Here is a 17,164-nt window from a genome sequence, read left to right as displayed (position 1 = left end):
CCTTATTTGGAGGCTCAGTGGGCGAGATCCTAAGGGAAGGTCCGGACTGAGGCAGGGGTTGAGGCCCTCCGCCCTTAAGGCAGCCCCTAAAGCACTGCTAGAGAAGCCCAAATCCCCCCAGAACACATTTTGAAAATGCTGGTTTTTAGTCAAACGTTAGAGACAGACGTGGAGTGGAGGTGATTCAGAGAGACGCCAATTCTCCCCAAATCTCCCAGTGAGTGAGTGATGGGGGGACCGGCCCTGGTATCTCCGCAAGCCAGTTAGTGATGGAGCAGAGGTGGGAAAGCTTTGGTGCAAACTGAGGTGCAGAGAAGAGGTAGGACTCGCCCCAGGTTGAAGGCAACCGTGAAACGTCCAACTTCCCTACCGACACGTGGGGGGGCTCCATCCCAGGGCCTGTTGGAAAGGGGGTGCGGGCTACACACCGTGGTGGTGTAGGCGGCGTCAGGGTCGTCCTCCAGCACCCGTGAGAGCCCGAAGTCAGACACCTTGCAGACCAGGTTGCCATCGACCAGGACGTTGCGGGCAGCCAGGTCGCGGTGGACATAGCCCAGGTCCGAGAGGTAGCGCATGCCGGCGCCCACTCCTCTGAGCATGCCCACCAGCTGCATGATGGTGAACTGCCCATCGTGAGTCTGCAGGGGGACGCGGCTTGGGCTTCAGGAAGGCTCTTTGCAGTTTACAAAGTGCCTCACTGCTTAGGAAGCATATGGCTGTTTAAGGTTTGTTCTCACGTCTCATTTACACTCCTGGCAACCCTGAGAGGTAGGTAGGGTGGCAGTGACTGGTCATCCATTTTGCAGAAGGAGAAATGGAGGCCCAGAGAGGTTTCACCCTGTGCCTAAGAGCACCCAGCAGATAAACGGCACGGCAAGGGCTGGGAATCTAGGGATTTCCACCGCCACCCGCCATGCCTCCCAGCTGACTGGGGCCCTGGGTCCCCACAGAGGCACCCCTCTTAGCCTGTGTGCAGGACAGGGCAGCAGGACCCGTGCAGCAGAGGGACTTCCACGTGATGGGGGGCTGAAAGGCAGTTTGATGGGCTGACCCTTAAGACCCCTCCCCACACCTGGCTCACCCTTCCCCAGGTCTGTTGGGTCCAAGCTCTGGGGAGGAGGGGGTATCTGGAGGTCTCACATTATCTCCCACCACCCAGACTGAACTTCCCTCCCCCGGCCCGGGTGAAAGGAGGGGCGGGGCACGCACCCTCAGGAAGGTGTCCAGAGAGCCGTTCTCCATGTACTCGGTCACGATCATTGCCAGCTGGCCTGGGGAGGGCGCCGGGGAGGAGGTGGCTCTTGGTGGGGGAATCAGGAACATGTCCCACCCACCCCCACTATGAGCTGCCAGGAGCTGGGCCAGCACCCAGGGCCCCAGGGAACGTAGGGCTTCCACTGGGGTTCCAGGCTCTGGGCCCCCTACCCTGCCAAGTCATCTGGGGACCTGAGCCAGGGGGATGGGGCAGGGCAGGGTGGTCTGGGGATGGACCTAGAGCCCTGACCCCAGCAGGAGGGGCCCTGCAGGGTGAGGCTGCCGTCGCCTGGCACCTACCACGGGTGACGACACCTTCAAGGCGGATGATATTGGGGTGGTCAAACTGACCCATGATGGATGCCTCACTCAGAAAGTCCCGCCGCTGTCTCTCCGTGTAGCCGGCTTTGAGGGCCTTGATGGCCACGGGCATGTCCCGCTGCCCCGGCACCTGCAGACGCCCGTAGCAGACTTCCCCGGACTCTCCTGTGAACCCAAGTGGGGCAGGCAGGGGGTGGGCGGTGGGACCTTCCTCCCCTCACCCCAGACTCCGCACTCTCCCAGCCCTGCACACCCGAGTGTCTGGCCATGCCTGGCATCTTGGCTCCCCTGTCCCTCTGCACTGGGTGTCCCTCCCCTGGGCACCCCCTGTGATGTCCCCACACTCACAATCCCTGAAGCTCACCGGAGCCGATGATCTTCTCGATGTGGATTCTAGAGGCCTCGATCTCGCGGGTGAAACCGCGGCCTGCCCGGCCCGGCTCCTCGTAGGTGTGGGGTTCTGCATAGAACTGGGGCTCTGGGATCTTCCCCGGAGGGTGGTGCAGAGGCAGGAAGACGGGTGGAGGCGCTGAGGGGCCAGGAGAGAAGGGCCATCGGTGGGCTCCATGAGGACATTCTCTCCCAGCATTCCCTGGGCCTGGGACGGGACTGGGGGTGGAGTGAGAAGTGTCTCCGGGAATCCCAGGATGTGGTGGCAAACAGTAGGTGCCCAATAAGTGCTTGCCAAGTGTAAGCAGGGTCTCTGTGGAGTAGCTCTGAGGTCTCTAGGGGACTTTGGGATTTCTCGTGAGTTCTGAGCCTGTCTGTCATTTTTCTGGGGTCACTTTTAGGGTCCTTAAGACCTTTCTCAATTGTCCTAGGGTAGGAATGTGACCAAAAAAGATCACATCACAGTGCCAACTCAGAATGACGGAAAGCAGTTCTCTAGAAGACTGTGTTAAGAAGGATTCTGAGACTGCATTCAGGCTCCATGGGAATCAGTACCATGATTGATTCTGCCGTGGGCAAAGAAGTGGGGCATTCAGGTAGGCATCCCCATATTTGCCCTGTTTTCTGAGGTTTCTGCAGGGTCCTGAAAAAGTTCTTTGTAGCAGGGGTTCTTGTCCAAGAGTAGATGACCCCCCAAAGTTGTATGTGAGGTTGTGTGTGAATACCCATATCTGTGCATTGCCCTGGGGAGAGGGTCTTTAGCATCCCCTTCAAACCCAGCAAAGTTGCACAGCACGGCACCTCTGGGGTCTCAGGTCTCTGGGACAGCCTGCTGTCTCTCTCTGGGGCTCTCGTCTTCTCTGTGGGCACCTTTCTCCTTCCCACCTGCGCCACCCCCAGACCAGCACTGGTTCCTACTGTGACCTCCTCTTTTGCATCCAGGTCCCTGGGCCCTGCACTCACCCTGCCCGTTCTGATAGTGCATCTTCTCCTCGTCCGAGTGCTGGAAGGCCTTGCTGTAGCCGCAGTGCCTGTGGAGGGTGGACTGTCCCTGATTTCAGCCCTGACCCCGTTCAGGGACATGTCCAAGCTCCTCCCTTCTACCCCCCTTCCCCTTTCAGGTCAGCTTTTGCCACCCCAGCCCCTGCCCCTGGAAGGGGGGGGAGTCCCAACCTCAGGCTCTCAACCCAGCTGAACTGTGACATCCTTGACATTTATAAACACCATATAATTTACAAAGTCAAGTCCACTTGGGCCCTCACAGCAAAGTCTATGGCATTATTAGCTCAATTTTACACGAAAGCACCCCTGGTAGAGGGGCTGGGAGATGAGGCTTCTGATGCCAACTCCGCCATGTGACCTTGGCAAGCTCCTTCCCTTCCCTGGACCTCAATTTCTCCATCTATGGATGATCTTTCCAATTCTCGCTGAGTGGGACCCTAAGCCCACACCACCTCCCTCTGGAACAGAGTGGGAGGGGGAGAGTAACTAAAAGCACGGTCTTTAGTTTTAACAGACCTGGGCCCTGTCCCAGTTCTGACACCTACTTAGTCGGTGGGCTGGTTTAGGGGTTCTGTGTGTCTGAGACACATCCGAGTGGAGATGGGAGTGGGCAGCTGGACCTCAGGAGGAAGGCCTGTGCTGGTGACACACTTGGGGAATGTCAGCGTGAAGGTAGAATTCAAAGTCGTGGGCCCTGAGAAGGTTACTCAGGAAAGATGGAGCTGGGTAAGTAGGAAAGAGAAAAGGGTCCCAGACCAGCCTGGGGTCCTCCAGCTTTCAGGAAGTTGTGCAGAGAGAAGGGGCTGGAGGAGATGGAGGACAGGCCAGACAGGTGGATGGAAAGTGGGGAGTGAGCTGGACATGGAAGGCAAGAGAAAAGCGTTCCAAGAAGGGGGAAGGAAGAACAGGTATATCTGTAAGTGAGCCCAGGCACAGGGGATCACCGGCTCAGCGGGGCTGGGGACAGGCAGGAGACACAGTGCTCCAGGGGAGGGGTCTGGGGTGGCTGGGGGCCAGGACCACCCACCTCTTCTTGCAGATGAGCAGGAGCAGAAGCACAACCAGGCCAGTGATGAGTGTCAGGCAGATCCAGACGATGGTCCGGGTGTCGTAGCGGGGACCTGTGGGGGGAAACCAGGCTGGGGGGCCAGCCACTCAGCCCTGGCCTCAGGGCCAGAGGTCTGGCAGCCTTTCCGGGGCCTGGCGGCAGCCTCCTTGGCTGTGAGCCAGCCCAGAGTTGGGGCGCAGGCCGCACCCTCCTCTGCCCCACCCTCCCCTCTACAAGTTTCCCCTTCAGTATCCTGCTTTCCAACCTGGTGCCACCACTTCCTGGGACTGCGTAACCTGGGCAGAGTCACTAGACTTCTCTGAGCCTTAGCTTTCTCACCTGCAGTATGAGTCCAAAAATGCCTGTCCTGCCCGTTACTGTAACAGTGACAAAGCTGAATATACTGAGAGCTGCACATTCCAGTCAGTAACCCACATCTCTTCCAGGGATAACCCAGTATTGTCGTTAGTTGTCAGATGAGAAAACCGAGGCCCAGAGAACTCAAGGAACTTACTCAAGGACACACAGTAAATGGGATGGAGCCGGGCAGGATTCCTACCTGGGCGGTCTCAACATGGTATCGGACCTAAGAGCACTTGAGACACACAAGTGCCAAGGGGGTGCCAGGTTGAGGAAGGTCATCAACTCAGCCTTGAACCATCTGTCTTAGCACTGCCCCCCTGGAGGGTGCTGAGTATAGGAGAAGACCCCAACGGGCTGGAGATGGGGGCAGGGGTTCCCAAGCTTGAATGTGCCTCAGAATCACCCTGAAGGTATGATCAAACCAAAATTTCTGGGCCCCCAGCGCCAGGGTTTCTGCTTCTGAAGGTCTGGGGTGGGGCCTGAGAATCAGCATTTCTGATAGCTCCCAGGGGCTGCAGCTGCTCCTGGTCCTGGACTACACTGTGGGAACCGCTGTTCTGGAGGTGGGGGGCACAGGGCAGGATGATACTAGGGACGGGCACAGAGTCTGTCCCCGAGCTGACCAGGTTCAAGTCTTGCTCTGTTGGGTAACCTTGGGCAATTCGCTTTACTGCTCTGACCCTCATTTTCCTCACCTGTAAGATGGGGATGTGGATATTGCCAACTCACTAGAGGGTCTCTGGGACGATTATAAGGTTATCCTGCTAGCAAAGGGCACCATGATGCCTGCAAGTCACACTAATGCTCAGGGAAAGCCTGCAGTTAATGGGCTGTTATGAGCTCTGTCACCTCGGGCGTGTACCTTTCCTTCTCTGAGCCTCAGTCTTTTCACCTGTAAAAATGCTGATCTGGCCCATGCACCAGCTCAGCATGCACTAGTTCCCCTCTTCTGACCACCACGACCCTGGCCCTGGCCCTGGCGCCTGGCCCAGCTCCCTCGCCCTCCCCCTCCCTGCACTCACGGGGTTTCCCAGTCTCCACCTCCATGGCCTGGCTGAAGCGGCCGCAGCCAGCCGAGGTGCGGGCTCGGACCTGGAACACGTAGCGGGTGCCCGGCTTGAGGCCTGAGACGGTGGCCCTGGTGGTGACAGCCTTGAGGGTGGAGTAGCTCTGCATCTCCTTGTCCTGCCCGTGGGAGGGGTGGTCAGCCAAGGGTCCCCGGCCTGGTGGCCTCCCTCTTTCTCCCTTCCCTGTGGGTACCTTCTCATAGTACTTGATCTCATACTCCAGGATGATGCCATTGGGCTGCTCTGGCTCCTGCCACAGCAGCGAGACGCTGGTCTGCCCCGCCCGCTCCTGGCGGATCACCACCACCTGGGACGGGGCTGGGGCAGGGGGAGGGAAGGGAGCTCGGTCAGGTCAGATGGGTGGACGGGTGATGATGGGGACTGGCCTCTGTCTGACCCTTCCTCAGGCCCCGCCCAGGCATGCTGGCTTGGGCCACACTCACCTTGCTAACTGTCCTGCCGCCGCCCCAGGAGAGCCAGTACCCTCTGCTCCTCCTGGCAAATCATTGGCTGGCACTCTGGTCAGTTATCTGGGGTTGGCACAGCCTGACTCCCAGCTGGGACACTGGGGTTGGCTTGACCCAGATGAGGCCTGACCCCGCAACTTCCACTGTCTCCTCCTCCTCTCTGGCCAAGCCCATCCACTGGAAGCATGCTGGACTCCCGCCAGCCCCATCAAGCAGCCGCACTTGTCGACCCTGAGGCCCCATCACCTGATGTCTCTGTCTCCGTGTCACCCACCCCCGCCCAGGGCCTGGTGTGGAGCATGCTCTCAGGAGCACTGAGGAGGGAGGAAGAAAAGGAGAAGGGAGGGGAAGAATCAAAGGAACCAACGCCCTCACGGCCTGGGCTTGGAGGGACATGAGCTGAGCCTGAGGCCCCTGTGAGCTCAAGTATTCTCGAAGTCACACTAGGTCACCCTTTCGCCCCCTTGCTCATTCCCTCATCCACCCGTTCCCTCCCCCACTCCTGTGCTCAGTGCAATTACCCCTGAGGTGAGTCTGTTGGGAAGGGCCGGATGTCGACCCAGCCACAGCCAAACCGAAGGGACTGCCCTCAGAGCTGCAGCCCCGTCCTCCCTGACCCCTCCAGCCGCAGGCCTCCTCTTCCCCCTCTGCTCACCCGAGTTCCGACTCTGCCCTACTCCTCCCGTGCCCCCACTTGCCCCATGTGGCCAGCTCTGGCCTCATAACTGGGCATCCCATCTCTCTGTCACACGTGGGAGCTCCCCGAGGCAGGGACTGCACATAGTAGGTGCCCAATAAATGTTGCTGGATGACGCTGACATGAAAAATTAAGAAGCAACTCCACAGTTAAGTTGGAGGGTGTGGTACAGGGGAGACCCCACCAGCCTGGGAATCAGGTCTGGCTTCACAACCCAGCCCGTCTCTTGCTGGCTGGGCCCATGACTACCTCTGGGCAGTTTCTCCAACCAGAAAGTGAAGCTGGTGGGCACCAGCTGCCAGGCAGAGGTGAGGATCAGAGAAGACCACTGTATGTGTGGGACAGACACCAGTGCCAGAACACATGGGTGCCTCTTAAAAACCAAAAAATTTGCAAGGCAAGAGGTGCTGTGTGAGTGGGGCAGACACAGAGGGAGACTGGGGCTCAGAGGTGGGAGGGAAACAGGGCGGAGCACCAGAGAGGGCTCCAGGGAGGAGGGGGTTGTAGAGAAGAGGCTACGGGGAGGCACGGGGAGGGGGAGGGGCAAGTGGTCTCTGAGGACAGACCTCCCCCATTTGCTCAGGGCTGCTGTCTGCCCCAGGCCCCCAGCCCAGAGCTGTGGGTATCTGCTGGATCACCCCCCTAGAATTTCCTGAATGACTCCCACGTGCCGGGCAGTGGGCTAGGACCTGGAGATACTGCAGTGCCCAAGACAGCCCTCAAGGAGCTTATGGTCTAGTTAAGAGAGACAGAGTTAATAAGAAAACAAATCAATGCATAATTACAGGTATGCTAGGTGCCGTGAAAGACATGAAGAGGGTGCCGTGATGGAGAGGACCTTACGTCTGCAGGGGCCCAGGAGGGAACTGGGCCATTTCAGCTGAGGTGGTCCGGGTGGGCCTCCCAGAGGCGGGGGCACAGCTAACCGAGGACTGCAGGAGGCAGCGAGGGGAACGTCACGGGGAGGAGGAGCATGTCGTTCCGACCGAGAGGCAAGGCCAAGGCCCAGGACCAGGAAGGGCTTGGTGTGTCCAAGGATGAGGACCAGAGGCCAGCGTGGCTGGAAGGGAGAGAGCCCGGCAACAGTGGATGGGGTGAGGCTGGGGAGGTGGGCAAGGGAGGGTCTGATGGGTCCCCTGAATCATGGTGCAGGGTTGTCCAGGCAACATGAGATGGATTGAATTGTGTGCCCCTCCCAAAATTCGTCTACTGAAGCCCTAACCCCCAACACGATAGTATTGGGAGATAGAGCCTTAAGGAGATAATGAGGTTTAGATGGGGGCCCTCATGATGGCATGGATGCCTTTCTAAGAAGAGACACCAGAGAGTTCTTTCTCTCTTTCCTTCTCTCTCTCTGCCATGTGAGGACACAGCGAGAAGGCGGCCATCTGCAAGCCAGGAAGAGGGTTCTCACCAGGAGCCAAACTGGCCGGCACCTTGATCTTGGACTTCTGGCCTCCAGAACCGTGAGCAGTAAACGTCTGTGCTTTAAGCCCCAGTCTATGGTATGTGTTATGGCGGCCTGAGCTGACTAGGACCGAGGGCATGTGTATGTACGGGGTGGAGGGGGTCACGCTGAAGGGAGACCCAGTGGGACTGGCTGGTGGGTGGACGAGGCACGAGGGAGGGAGAGCCAAGGATGACGGCTGGGTTTGGGGCTCAAGTAACCCCACGAACAGTGGTGCCACGTCCTGAGATGGGGGCCTGGGGAAGGGGCTGGTTTGGGGATGCTGTGTGTCTGAAACACATCGAGTGGAGATGGGAGTGGGCAGCTGGACCTCAGGGGAGAGGCCTGTGCTGGTGACACACTTGGGGGACATCAGCACGAAGGTGGAATTCAAAGCCGTGGGCCCTGATAAGGTCACTCTGGCAAGATGGAGCTGGGTAAGTAGGAAAGAGACGAGGGTCCGGACGTGCCTGGGGTCCTCCAGCTTTCGGGAAGTTGTGCAGAGAGAAGGGGCTGGTGGAGATGGAGAAGGACAGGCCAGAGAGCTGGATGGAAAGTGGGGGGTGGGCTGGGCATGGAAGGCAAGAGAAAAGTACTCCAAGAAGGAGTAAAGAAGAGCGGGGGGTGGGAGGGTGGAGTGCCCACTGCAAACTGAATTTCTGGGGACAGGTGGGCAAAGGCGCCCAACTGGAGGTGCCCGAAGAGGCCCACAGAGGAGAGGATGCAGATGTGTGAGCAAGACAGCTCTTTAAGGAAGCTTCCATGTGAAGAGGAGTCTCGTGGCTGGAAGGGCGTGAGGGCTCACGGGAGGCTGTTCTTTTTTTTTTTTTTTTTTTTTGCGGTACGCGGGCCTCTCACTGTTGTGGCCTCTCCCGTTGCGGAGCACAGGCTCCGGACGTGCAGGCTCAGCGGCCATGGCTCACGGGCCCAGTCGCTCCGCGGCATTTGGGATCTTCCCAGACCGGGGCACGAACCCGTGTCCGCGGACTCTCAACCACTGCACCAACAGGGAAGCCCGAGGCTGTTCTTTTTAATGACGGAGCACACGGAGCAATGTGAGTGCCGTAGGTTCTCTGCTCCGCCCTCCACCCCTGACCAGCCGGACACCTGTCTCGGCCACCCCAGAGACCCACGGGCAGGGCTGGGGCCTGGCACCACGCACAAGGGCCTACTCCTCATTGCGTCACTAGCACTGAGCAGAGAGCTTGGCATCTCACAGGTGCTCCACAGGTGCCAGAGGAATGAGGGCCTCTTGGAAGGATGAAGCCCTGGCATCAGGGAGGGGGTGCCCTGGGTTCAGGGTTGGGAAGCCTATTTCACTTGGGAGTGAGGCAGACCTGGATTCGAATCCTGCCTCTGCCGCTTCTATGTGGTGACCCTGGCTGGCTCCGGGCCTCAGCTCCTCCTCTGTGACGTGGTGGGAACGGAGTCACTGAGCCAGGCCTGCGTGGTATTGGGAGGAGATGGGGGTGGGTAGCCACAGGGCACGTGCCAGGGGCGCTGTTAACAGGGAAGCTGCCGCAGGCGGCCCTCGGGTCAGGCTGCCACTCGACAGGCAGGACCCACCAGAATTTGGAAAGAAAGGGGCTAACTTCAGTCCAACAACTGGCTAGAAACAGAGAGATAAGTGGTTGTCGTCCAAACCAGTATGACCAAATCCATCCCAGGGGCAGCAGTGGCAGCTGTTCTGGAAAATGATAATCAGAGTGATTTGATATTTTAATGACATTTATTGAGCACGTACCGTGGGCCAGGTACCAGGCTAAGCATTTTCATTTCCTTCATTTAAGCCTCAGTAACAGAGCAGGTACTATTACTCCTATTACAACAAGGAGGAGACAGAGGCAGAGAGGGAAAATTCTAGAATCCAGGCCTGGGATGGTTATGCTAGCCTGCCTCTGTGCTTTTTGGTTTCCTTCCACTTATAGAACATGTTTTACTTTTCTAAGGGCGCAAAGCCTGTAGCTCACAGTGCCGGTGAGGAAGGCGGAGCCCAGAGAGGCAGGCACTTGCCCAAATGCCCCAGCAAGTCCGCGCAGTGCTCGGATGCCAGGGAGGACGAACGGCCTGGGAGCTGGGGACGGGCGTCTCCGCCTACCTGCCTGGTTCGTGGTGATGTTGACGACAGCAGCCCGGCGGGGCTCTGGGCTCAGGTCAGACACGCCGTTGACGGCCTCGATCCAGAAGGAGTAGTTCATGTGGGCCAGCAGGTTGGCCACCAGCAGGCTGGCCTGCACCAGGCTGGTCTGCTGGGGCACGAAGCGGGTGCTGCCCCCGCACGTCTCGCAGCGGCCCAAGGCCCAGGGGCAGCGGCGGCACACGGCATTGTAGGTGATGTCACTGCGGCCGCCCCGGTCCAGTGGAGGGGCCCACTCCAGGGTCACAGAAGTCCCATTCACGCTGGAGATCAGATTCACTGGTGCCGAAGGGGGGCCTGGAAAGCAGAGAATGACAGGTGGGCCTGGAGGGCATGTATTTGGGCTGGTCTAGTCTCCCCCATCAAGTCAGGGAAGGGCTGTGGTTCCCCCATGATACTTGGGGCTCCCTAAGGATAAGGGCACACCTACTCCATCCTCTGGAAGCTCCCCGAGGGCAGAGGCAGTGTCTCTGCCATCAGATTGGGAGCACAGTCAGGGTCTGGGCACAGAAGCCACCCTTCCCCCGCCCCATGTAGCACCACCTGGATCCTGGGGTTTGTGCTTCACAAGATTTTCACCCAGCGCTGGGGAGAGACTGCACATAGCAGCTACCCTGGGTGTGAGATGCCCCAGTCATCTGCATCCCCCACTCCACTCCTTAACCCCATGGCTGGATTTAATGTAAATGACACTGAACACTGTGGTGGAGAAAAGCAGAGCCCCGTGTGCCAAGTGACCCCTCCCCACTGCCCAGGATGGGAGCCCCAGTCTGGGCAACACAAGGACACTGGAGAGAGGGGTGGGGCTGGGGGCTGGGAGTTGGGGTAGGATCCTGGGGGTGGGGATTTGAACCAGGAGGGCCTGAGGGGAGATGGAATTCCAACTCTCAGAATCTCAAGCTGGGAATCTTAGATCTTAAGAAAATAGAATGGTAGAATCTCAGAATCATAAAGAACCTTAGAATCTGCAGGGTATGGAATACTAAAAGCCTAGTCTTTTACAATCTTAAGGTTCCTAGAACTGAAGGGCACTGGATTGTGGATTTGGAGAGAAACTAGAGTCCAGCCAGCTGAGTGCAAATGTTCATGACCTAGAGCTGGGCTCACCTGGCCTGAGGAGCCCAGAGCAGTCGCCATGCCCCTCAGCAATCCTTTCTGCCCCAGCAGGTCCCACATGGGGCAAAGGCACTGGTCTGGGCAGAACAGGGGAGCGGGGGAGGGAGGGAAGAAGGATTTATTCATGCGCATGTGTGTGTGGTGTGTTGTGTGCGTGTGTGTGCAGCAATGTGAATACACCTGGGCCCTTACCTGCCCTGTGCAGGGCGTCTGGGGCTGGGTGGTGATGGAAGTTGGGGGAGGGGGAGATGGAGATCAGGTTGGGGTAAATTCTGGGGCAAAACCCATCAGCACCGAGTAAAGTACCCCTCACCCCGTCACAAGAGCCCAAGGCTGGTGAACAGGGTGGGCTGAACTGGCTGCAGCTCCTCCCCAGCGGGAGTGGGAGTGAGAGGCCCCTTTGGGCCAGGGGAGGGGAGGCCATGGAGGAGCTGCATCAGCAGAAATGCCAAGACGGTCCTGCAGCCCTGCAGGCACGGCGCCAGAGTCCCTGCGTCCCTAAGGGACGGGGCATGCGCGCTGCCGCCTCACCCTCTCCAGGCGCACAGCTCCCCTGCAGGGCCAGGTGTGCTCATGCTGAGCTCACAAAGCAGGCTCGTTCAAGCTCCATGGGGACTCTTGAGTCCGTTCCAGGTACCCAGATGCACACACACGTGTGCACACACCCCTCTAAGAACACTTTACACACGTGGGCACAGCACTTGGGACACTCACACTCTATGCAGTCATCTTCTGCATGAACTGCTACCGACAAGGACACACACAGTCATCATCGCTCTAGGCCTCCCAAGGCACACACAGAATCTGACACACAGCAGCCACACCCACTCCATATACACAACCATGCACCCCCCCACACACTAAAGCAGCTCCCAGAATTCAGCAGCTCCCCCCAGTCTCTCAAGGATGGCAGTGATGCGGGGCAGGGGTGGGGGAGGCTCCTCTGATGCCCGCCTTGCCTCACAGGCAGTCCGCCAGCTTGCCCACCCCAGCCCCCAGGATACTGGCATAACCCTTGGGTCAGAAGATGACCAAAGCCACCTGGTGCTGGGAAGGGCATGAGTCCAGTTCCATCCTGCCCTTTGGAGCAGAGAGGAGAGACCGAGGAAGGAATGGAAAGATTTCCCTGGAGAGATGGCAGGTGACCTATGACAAGAAGCTGGGAGCCCAGAGAGGTCAAGGCCATTGTTGAGGGGTCAGAGTCAACCCCCATCCCCAGGCTGGCCCCTGGCCTATGAGAGCCACCTGTCCCTGCCTCACCCGCTGAGACCTGGCTCCCTGGGAGCTTGAGGGGCCAAGCATGGGGTCCTAGCCTAGTCTCGAGGGTTCTGGGGCCACGGGGTGGTACTCACGGGTGCAGGCTGCAGACGGTGGGTCCAGGGTTGCACGGAAGTAGCTGAGGTCGCAGCGGCAGGCCTGGGCGGCAGGGGCTGCAGAGTGGCTGTGGGGAGGGCAGCGGGCGCAGAGCTGGTCCCCGGGGGCCGACTTGTAGAAGCCCAGCTCACAGGCTGTGCAAGAGAAGGAGGCTTCAGGTGAGCCTGCCGGGCCACCCTGCTGGGCCTCAGGGGCAGCTCTCCGGCCCCGGGGTTCCTGGGGGATCCCCTGAGGGACAGAGGTACAGACTTTCAGCATCACCCGTTCCTACTCTCATCTGCAGATGGAGGGACTGAAGCTCAGAGAGGGCCTCTGACTTACACAGGGTTGCACAGTGAGTTGGAGGCCGAGCTGAGGCTGGGACCCTGACACCTGAGTCCCAGCCCCATAGTCAGCACAGGGCGGAGCCTCTCTGAATCCCCCTCGACGGGCCTCCAACGGCCCCTCCCACCCAGGCTCTGTCGTTCACAGGGCACTTGTCCTTGAAGGAGACACCAGCCTCAGGGGCAGGGGTCAATGCTAAGAATCCGAGGGGGGCCGAAACCCCAGGGGTGTGACCTGAAAGCCGGAGAGGGAATGGGGGTGGGGGAGGAACGTGACTGGAAGAGACGTGTGTGATGAGACCAGAGGTTCCCAAACACGGACAGGCGTGGAACCATCCCTATAAAAACACAGACTCCGGCCCCATCACAGCCACTGAGTTAGAAGAGCCAGGGGTGGGGCCTGGGAATCTGTGTTTTACAAGCACCCCGAACAATGCTGATCGTCCAGGAATTGCAGGCTCCTGACCCTCCCAGTCTCACCCTGGCCGATCTGATATGTTTCTCGTATCTGACATTCTCTCCGGCCTCTGAGAGGCACACACATCTTGCCCCTGATGACCACAGCAGCCCCCAAACCTGGCCCCCAGCCCCACCTCCCCAGCCCCACTGCCCGCGAGATGACTATTCCTTTAGCCAGTATCTATGAGCACCTATTCTGTGCCAGAGACACAGCCACGAACAAGGTCCACATGGTGTCTGCCCTCAAGAAGCTGGCATTTTTCAAGGCGGCGGGGGGAGACACAGTAAATGAGGCTGTGATCATTTCCAGAGGAAATAAAGCAGAGGATGTGGCAAAGGGTAAATGGTGGGAGGAGGACCTTCCCTGAGAAGGTCTTTGAGTTGTGGCCTAAAGGCTGAGAACGAGTCGGCCATGCAGGGAGTGCAGATGTTGTGGGTTGAGGGACATGCTAAAATGACACTGCTGCTGGGCCAAACCCTCACAGGCTCCCCACGGCCTAAACAATAAAGGCTGGTGTTCAAAGCCTCCCTGCAGCCTCCTTCAGTGCCACTCCCTCTCCCTCAGGCCGAACTAAAGGACTGGCCATTCCCCACACTCAGGAGTTGTTTCCTGTCTCGGGGCCTTTGCATATGCTGTGCCTTTTCTCTTTTTGTCACCCTGTCGAATTCTTTCAAGATTCATTTTAACTGTGCCTTTGATGAAACCTTTCTGGACTGCTCCACATCTCCACATGTACACACACACACACACACACACACAGAAGCAACCACTCCCCTCCCCATCTTTGCATCCTGTTCGGCCTCACCACCTGCAACATTATGGCTGTACTTTTTCATCTGTGTGTCTGACTCTCTCTCCTCGTGGGTAGATCCTTGTGAATAGGGCAGGGCCGCCTTATTCATCTCAAAGTTCCTAGGGTCTGGCTCAGGGTAGAAGTTGTCAACACTGGTGGGAGTTTTCAAAGTGAGCTAATCCGGCCATTATCTGCTCTGGGCAGAAAGACAACCCAGGGGTTCAGGAGGACCAAATGCTGCCCAGCCAGGCAGCTCCCAGCTCCACCTGTGGAACTTAACTCCTCTGCAACGGGGGCCACCAGGAAACTCACTGGGATCTCTCTCCGCTAAGACCCGTTCTAGAAAACTCAGTGCTTGAGAGAAGCTTCATTTGCAAAGCTATGTCATTTATTTGATTGTACCTCTTTATCATAATAGCTAAAATTAGGTTGATTTGTAAAATTCTACAAACTTGAGAGAAAACCTGAAATCAGGAGAAATGATGATGCCCTTAAGTTGCTTCCCAGACTCAGAGGCCGTGGAGCCAGAAGGGGCTTATAGGTTGGGAAGTCAGCGAGAATGTGCCTCGGTTTTGAGACCTCTTTCCTGCCCCCTGGGGAGCCCCCAAGAGGGCTCAGGCCTGACTGGGGGCTGGGTGCTTGGAGTTGTGGGGAGGGTCCTAGTTGACACCCTGTGATCTCCCCTCCTCTTCCCAGAAGCCCGGGCGCAGCCTAAGAGTTTCCTTCTGAGCCCAAGAAGCAGACAGAGGAAACAGGCTTTGCACTTCACCAGCAAATGTTTATCGAACCTGTGGCTGAACTGAATGACACTCTTCCTCACTGTACACATCGGGTCCACCTTGACCAACATCTCGGGAACCGTTTGCTTATTCTGTCCCTTATTTATTCCTTCACCCGAATTTACTGAGCCACGGACCGGACGTAAACAAGAGCTAGAGCTGCTTTCAAGGAGCTGTCAGAGCAGTGAGGGGCAGATCAGGACACGTGCGGTGACATCTTGGTGTGACGCATGGCACAGCATGACAGCCTTTGTTTTTTGAGTCCCTGACCATTCGGAGTTCTGCTAGTCCTCAGGTGTTAAAGGGCAGAAACTCGGGCGCAGGCTGCCTGGGTTCCTTTTCTTTTCCAGACCCTTCCCCTAGGCTAAGTGACATTAGGCAAGTGGCTGGGCCTCTGTTGTCTTCATCTGGAAAATGGGGACAATAATAGTTCCCACCTCCGAGAGCTGTTGTGAGGATGACAAGAGTGAATACACGTGAATTCACACCAGCACAGCGCTTGGCACTCGTTATTACCACTTTCCGCAGTCAGCATGAATACATCTGTTTGGCAGAGAGGAAACAGAGGCTGGGGAGCTTGAGTGCCTCGCCCCAGAGTCCCCGCTGAGCCAGGATGCAAACCCCAGCCTTTCCCCCACCAGCCTCTCAACACCCGGCCTCTGCTTAGAGACGGCCCTGCCATCCTGCCACTTCACCGGTGGGCGGTTCTCACACGCTAAGCTAATACCCATATGGCTATAAAGTGTCAAGGCTAGATTAATCTGCTCAATGAAAATAAAGTAATCTTGAATAAGAATACTAATCACCAGGCCTTGGGGAGCCCAGAGACCTGGAGGCAGAGCCGGGAATTAATGGTCGAGACAGATGGAGCGGCTCTGGGCTGGGGCCCGGCCCTGCCCGTAGACCCAGGGCGCTTCCGGAGTCTGCAGTGCCCGGTGTCGGCCGTGCGCCAGGAGGGGCTCCCGCCCCTGCCGAGGGCACCTTGCCCCGGCTGCCTGTCAGGCCGGCAAGCTGATGGAGACCCCGGCCACCTCTCTCCTCTCCCCCACGAAGAGCTTGAGATTTGACAAATAAGGTGTCTGCCGGTGGCCGACCAAAGGAAATTAATTCTAAATCAGATTTTGAACACAGTCAGGAAGGCAAAAGAGCTCGTTGTTCATGCTGCCCCTCCGAAATGAGATGCTCTGATATTTATAGAAAGATGATTAGGGCCGCAGAGGGTGGTTTATATTCTGTGTCCAGGTGACAGAAAGGATGGTAGCCAGGAGACTCTGGGGGCTGCTCTGTTGGGTGATGTTCTGAGAGGTCCTTCTTCTCTCTGGAGGGGGTCGGGGGGATGTAGCCAGGTGTGGGGGGAGGTCACTGGGTCAGGAACTAGGTAGTGTGGGGAGCTGTCTGGTCAGGGAGTTGGAAGATTTGGGATTCAATCAACCACTCCTAGCTGTGTGCCCTTGGGTCAGTCACTTGGCCTCTCTGGGCCTCCATTTCCCCACTGGTAAACTGGACTAGCTCCGCGTGGCTCTGACGCTCTTCCGTGGGTCCCTGAGGCCTGAGTGCAGTCTCTATAACGATTCTAAAAAGCCATGTGATTGGGCTGGTCCCCTCTCCTGGGCTTTATTGTCTTCTCCGTAAAAGCAACTGCTGCCCAGCCACTTCTGAGGGGAGCCTTGAGGGTGAGACCAGCGAGATGGGAACCTGGCAGCTGGGAGAGTGGCTCTTTCCATGGGCCTGGCTGCTGCTGCAGCCCCCAAGCTCTGGGTCCCTTCTCCTATCACCAGAAGGAAGGCGGAGGGGCACTCGGGTGGGGGAAGCCGGGACCCCCTCTCCCAGCCCTGTTTGCTCAGACAGAACTGCCCAATGGAGAAGGCCAGGGCCCCTCGGATCTCAGGAGGCCCCACTCAGGCCGGGCAAGGGGCTCCAGCTTTGAGAGGCCATCTCAAGCAGCCCAGCAAAGGCACCCCCAGATTGTGTCCAGCTCCTGCTCGTGTTCCACCCTCTCCCACTCTCGGGCTACCCACTAGGGAGGGGTGGGGATGGGCGACACTGCAGGGCCGCTGGCCCAGGCCTCCTGTTGGAGGAGGGCCTCGGTTTTGCACCTGTGCTGTTTCTTTGAAGGAGGTTAACAA

The 17,164-nt window shown here is 58.1% G+C and overlaps 1 protein-coding gene across 1 annotated transcript in view; it reads right to left on the bottom strand.

Moving 5' to 3' along the window:
• The window catches only part of EPHA8 (EPH receptor A8), a gene marked incomplete at both ends in the record, with an annotated part of 33,773 nt that overhangs the window by 1,472 nt on the left and 15,137 nt on the right, over nucleotides 1–17,164 (bottom strand). Inside the window, 10 exons of the mRNA XM_082614004.1 lie at nucleotides 429–638; nucleotides 1,210–1,271; nucleotides 1,555–1,740; nucleotides 1,940–2,104; nucleotides 2,929–2,996; nucleotides 3,995–4,088; nucleotides 5,401–5,563; nucleotides 5,639–5,763; nucleotides 10,155–10,490; nucleotides 12,662–12,817. Of these exons, the coding sequence (XP_082470130.1) occupies nucleotides 429–638; nucleotides 1,210–1,271; nucleotides 1,555–1,740; nucleotides 1,940–2,104; nucleotides 2,929–2,996; nucleotides 3,995–4,088; nucleotides 5,401–5,563; nucleotides 5,639–5,763; nucleotides 10,155–10,490; nucleotides 12,662–12,817 (1,565 nt within the window). The remainder of the gene's footprint in view (nucleotides 1–428; nucleotides 639–1,209; nucleotides 1,272–1,554; nucleotides 1,741–1,939; nucleotides 2,105–2,928; nucleotides 2,997–3,994; nucleotides 4,089–5,400; nucleotides 5,564–5,638; nucleotides 5,764–10,154; nucleotides 10,491–12,661; nucleotides 12,818–17,164) is intronic.

This window comes from Mesoplodon mirus (assembly GCF_964341445.2).
Source record: "Mesoplodon mirus genome assembly, chromosome: 3".
Classification (NCBI taxonomy): domain Eukaryota; kingdom Metazoa; phylum Chordata; class Mammalia; order Artiodactyla; family Ziphiidae; genus Mesoplodon; species Mesoplodon mirus.
The sequence above is the reverse complement of the archived record's forward strand: the minus strand, read 5'-3'. Positions and strand labels throughout refer to the sequence as shown.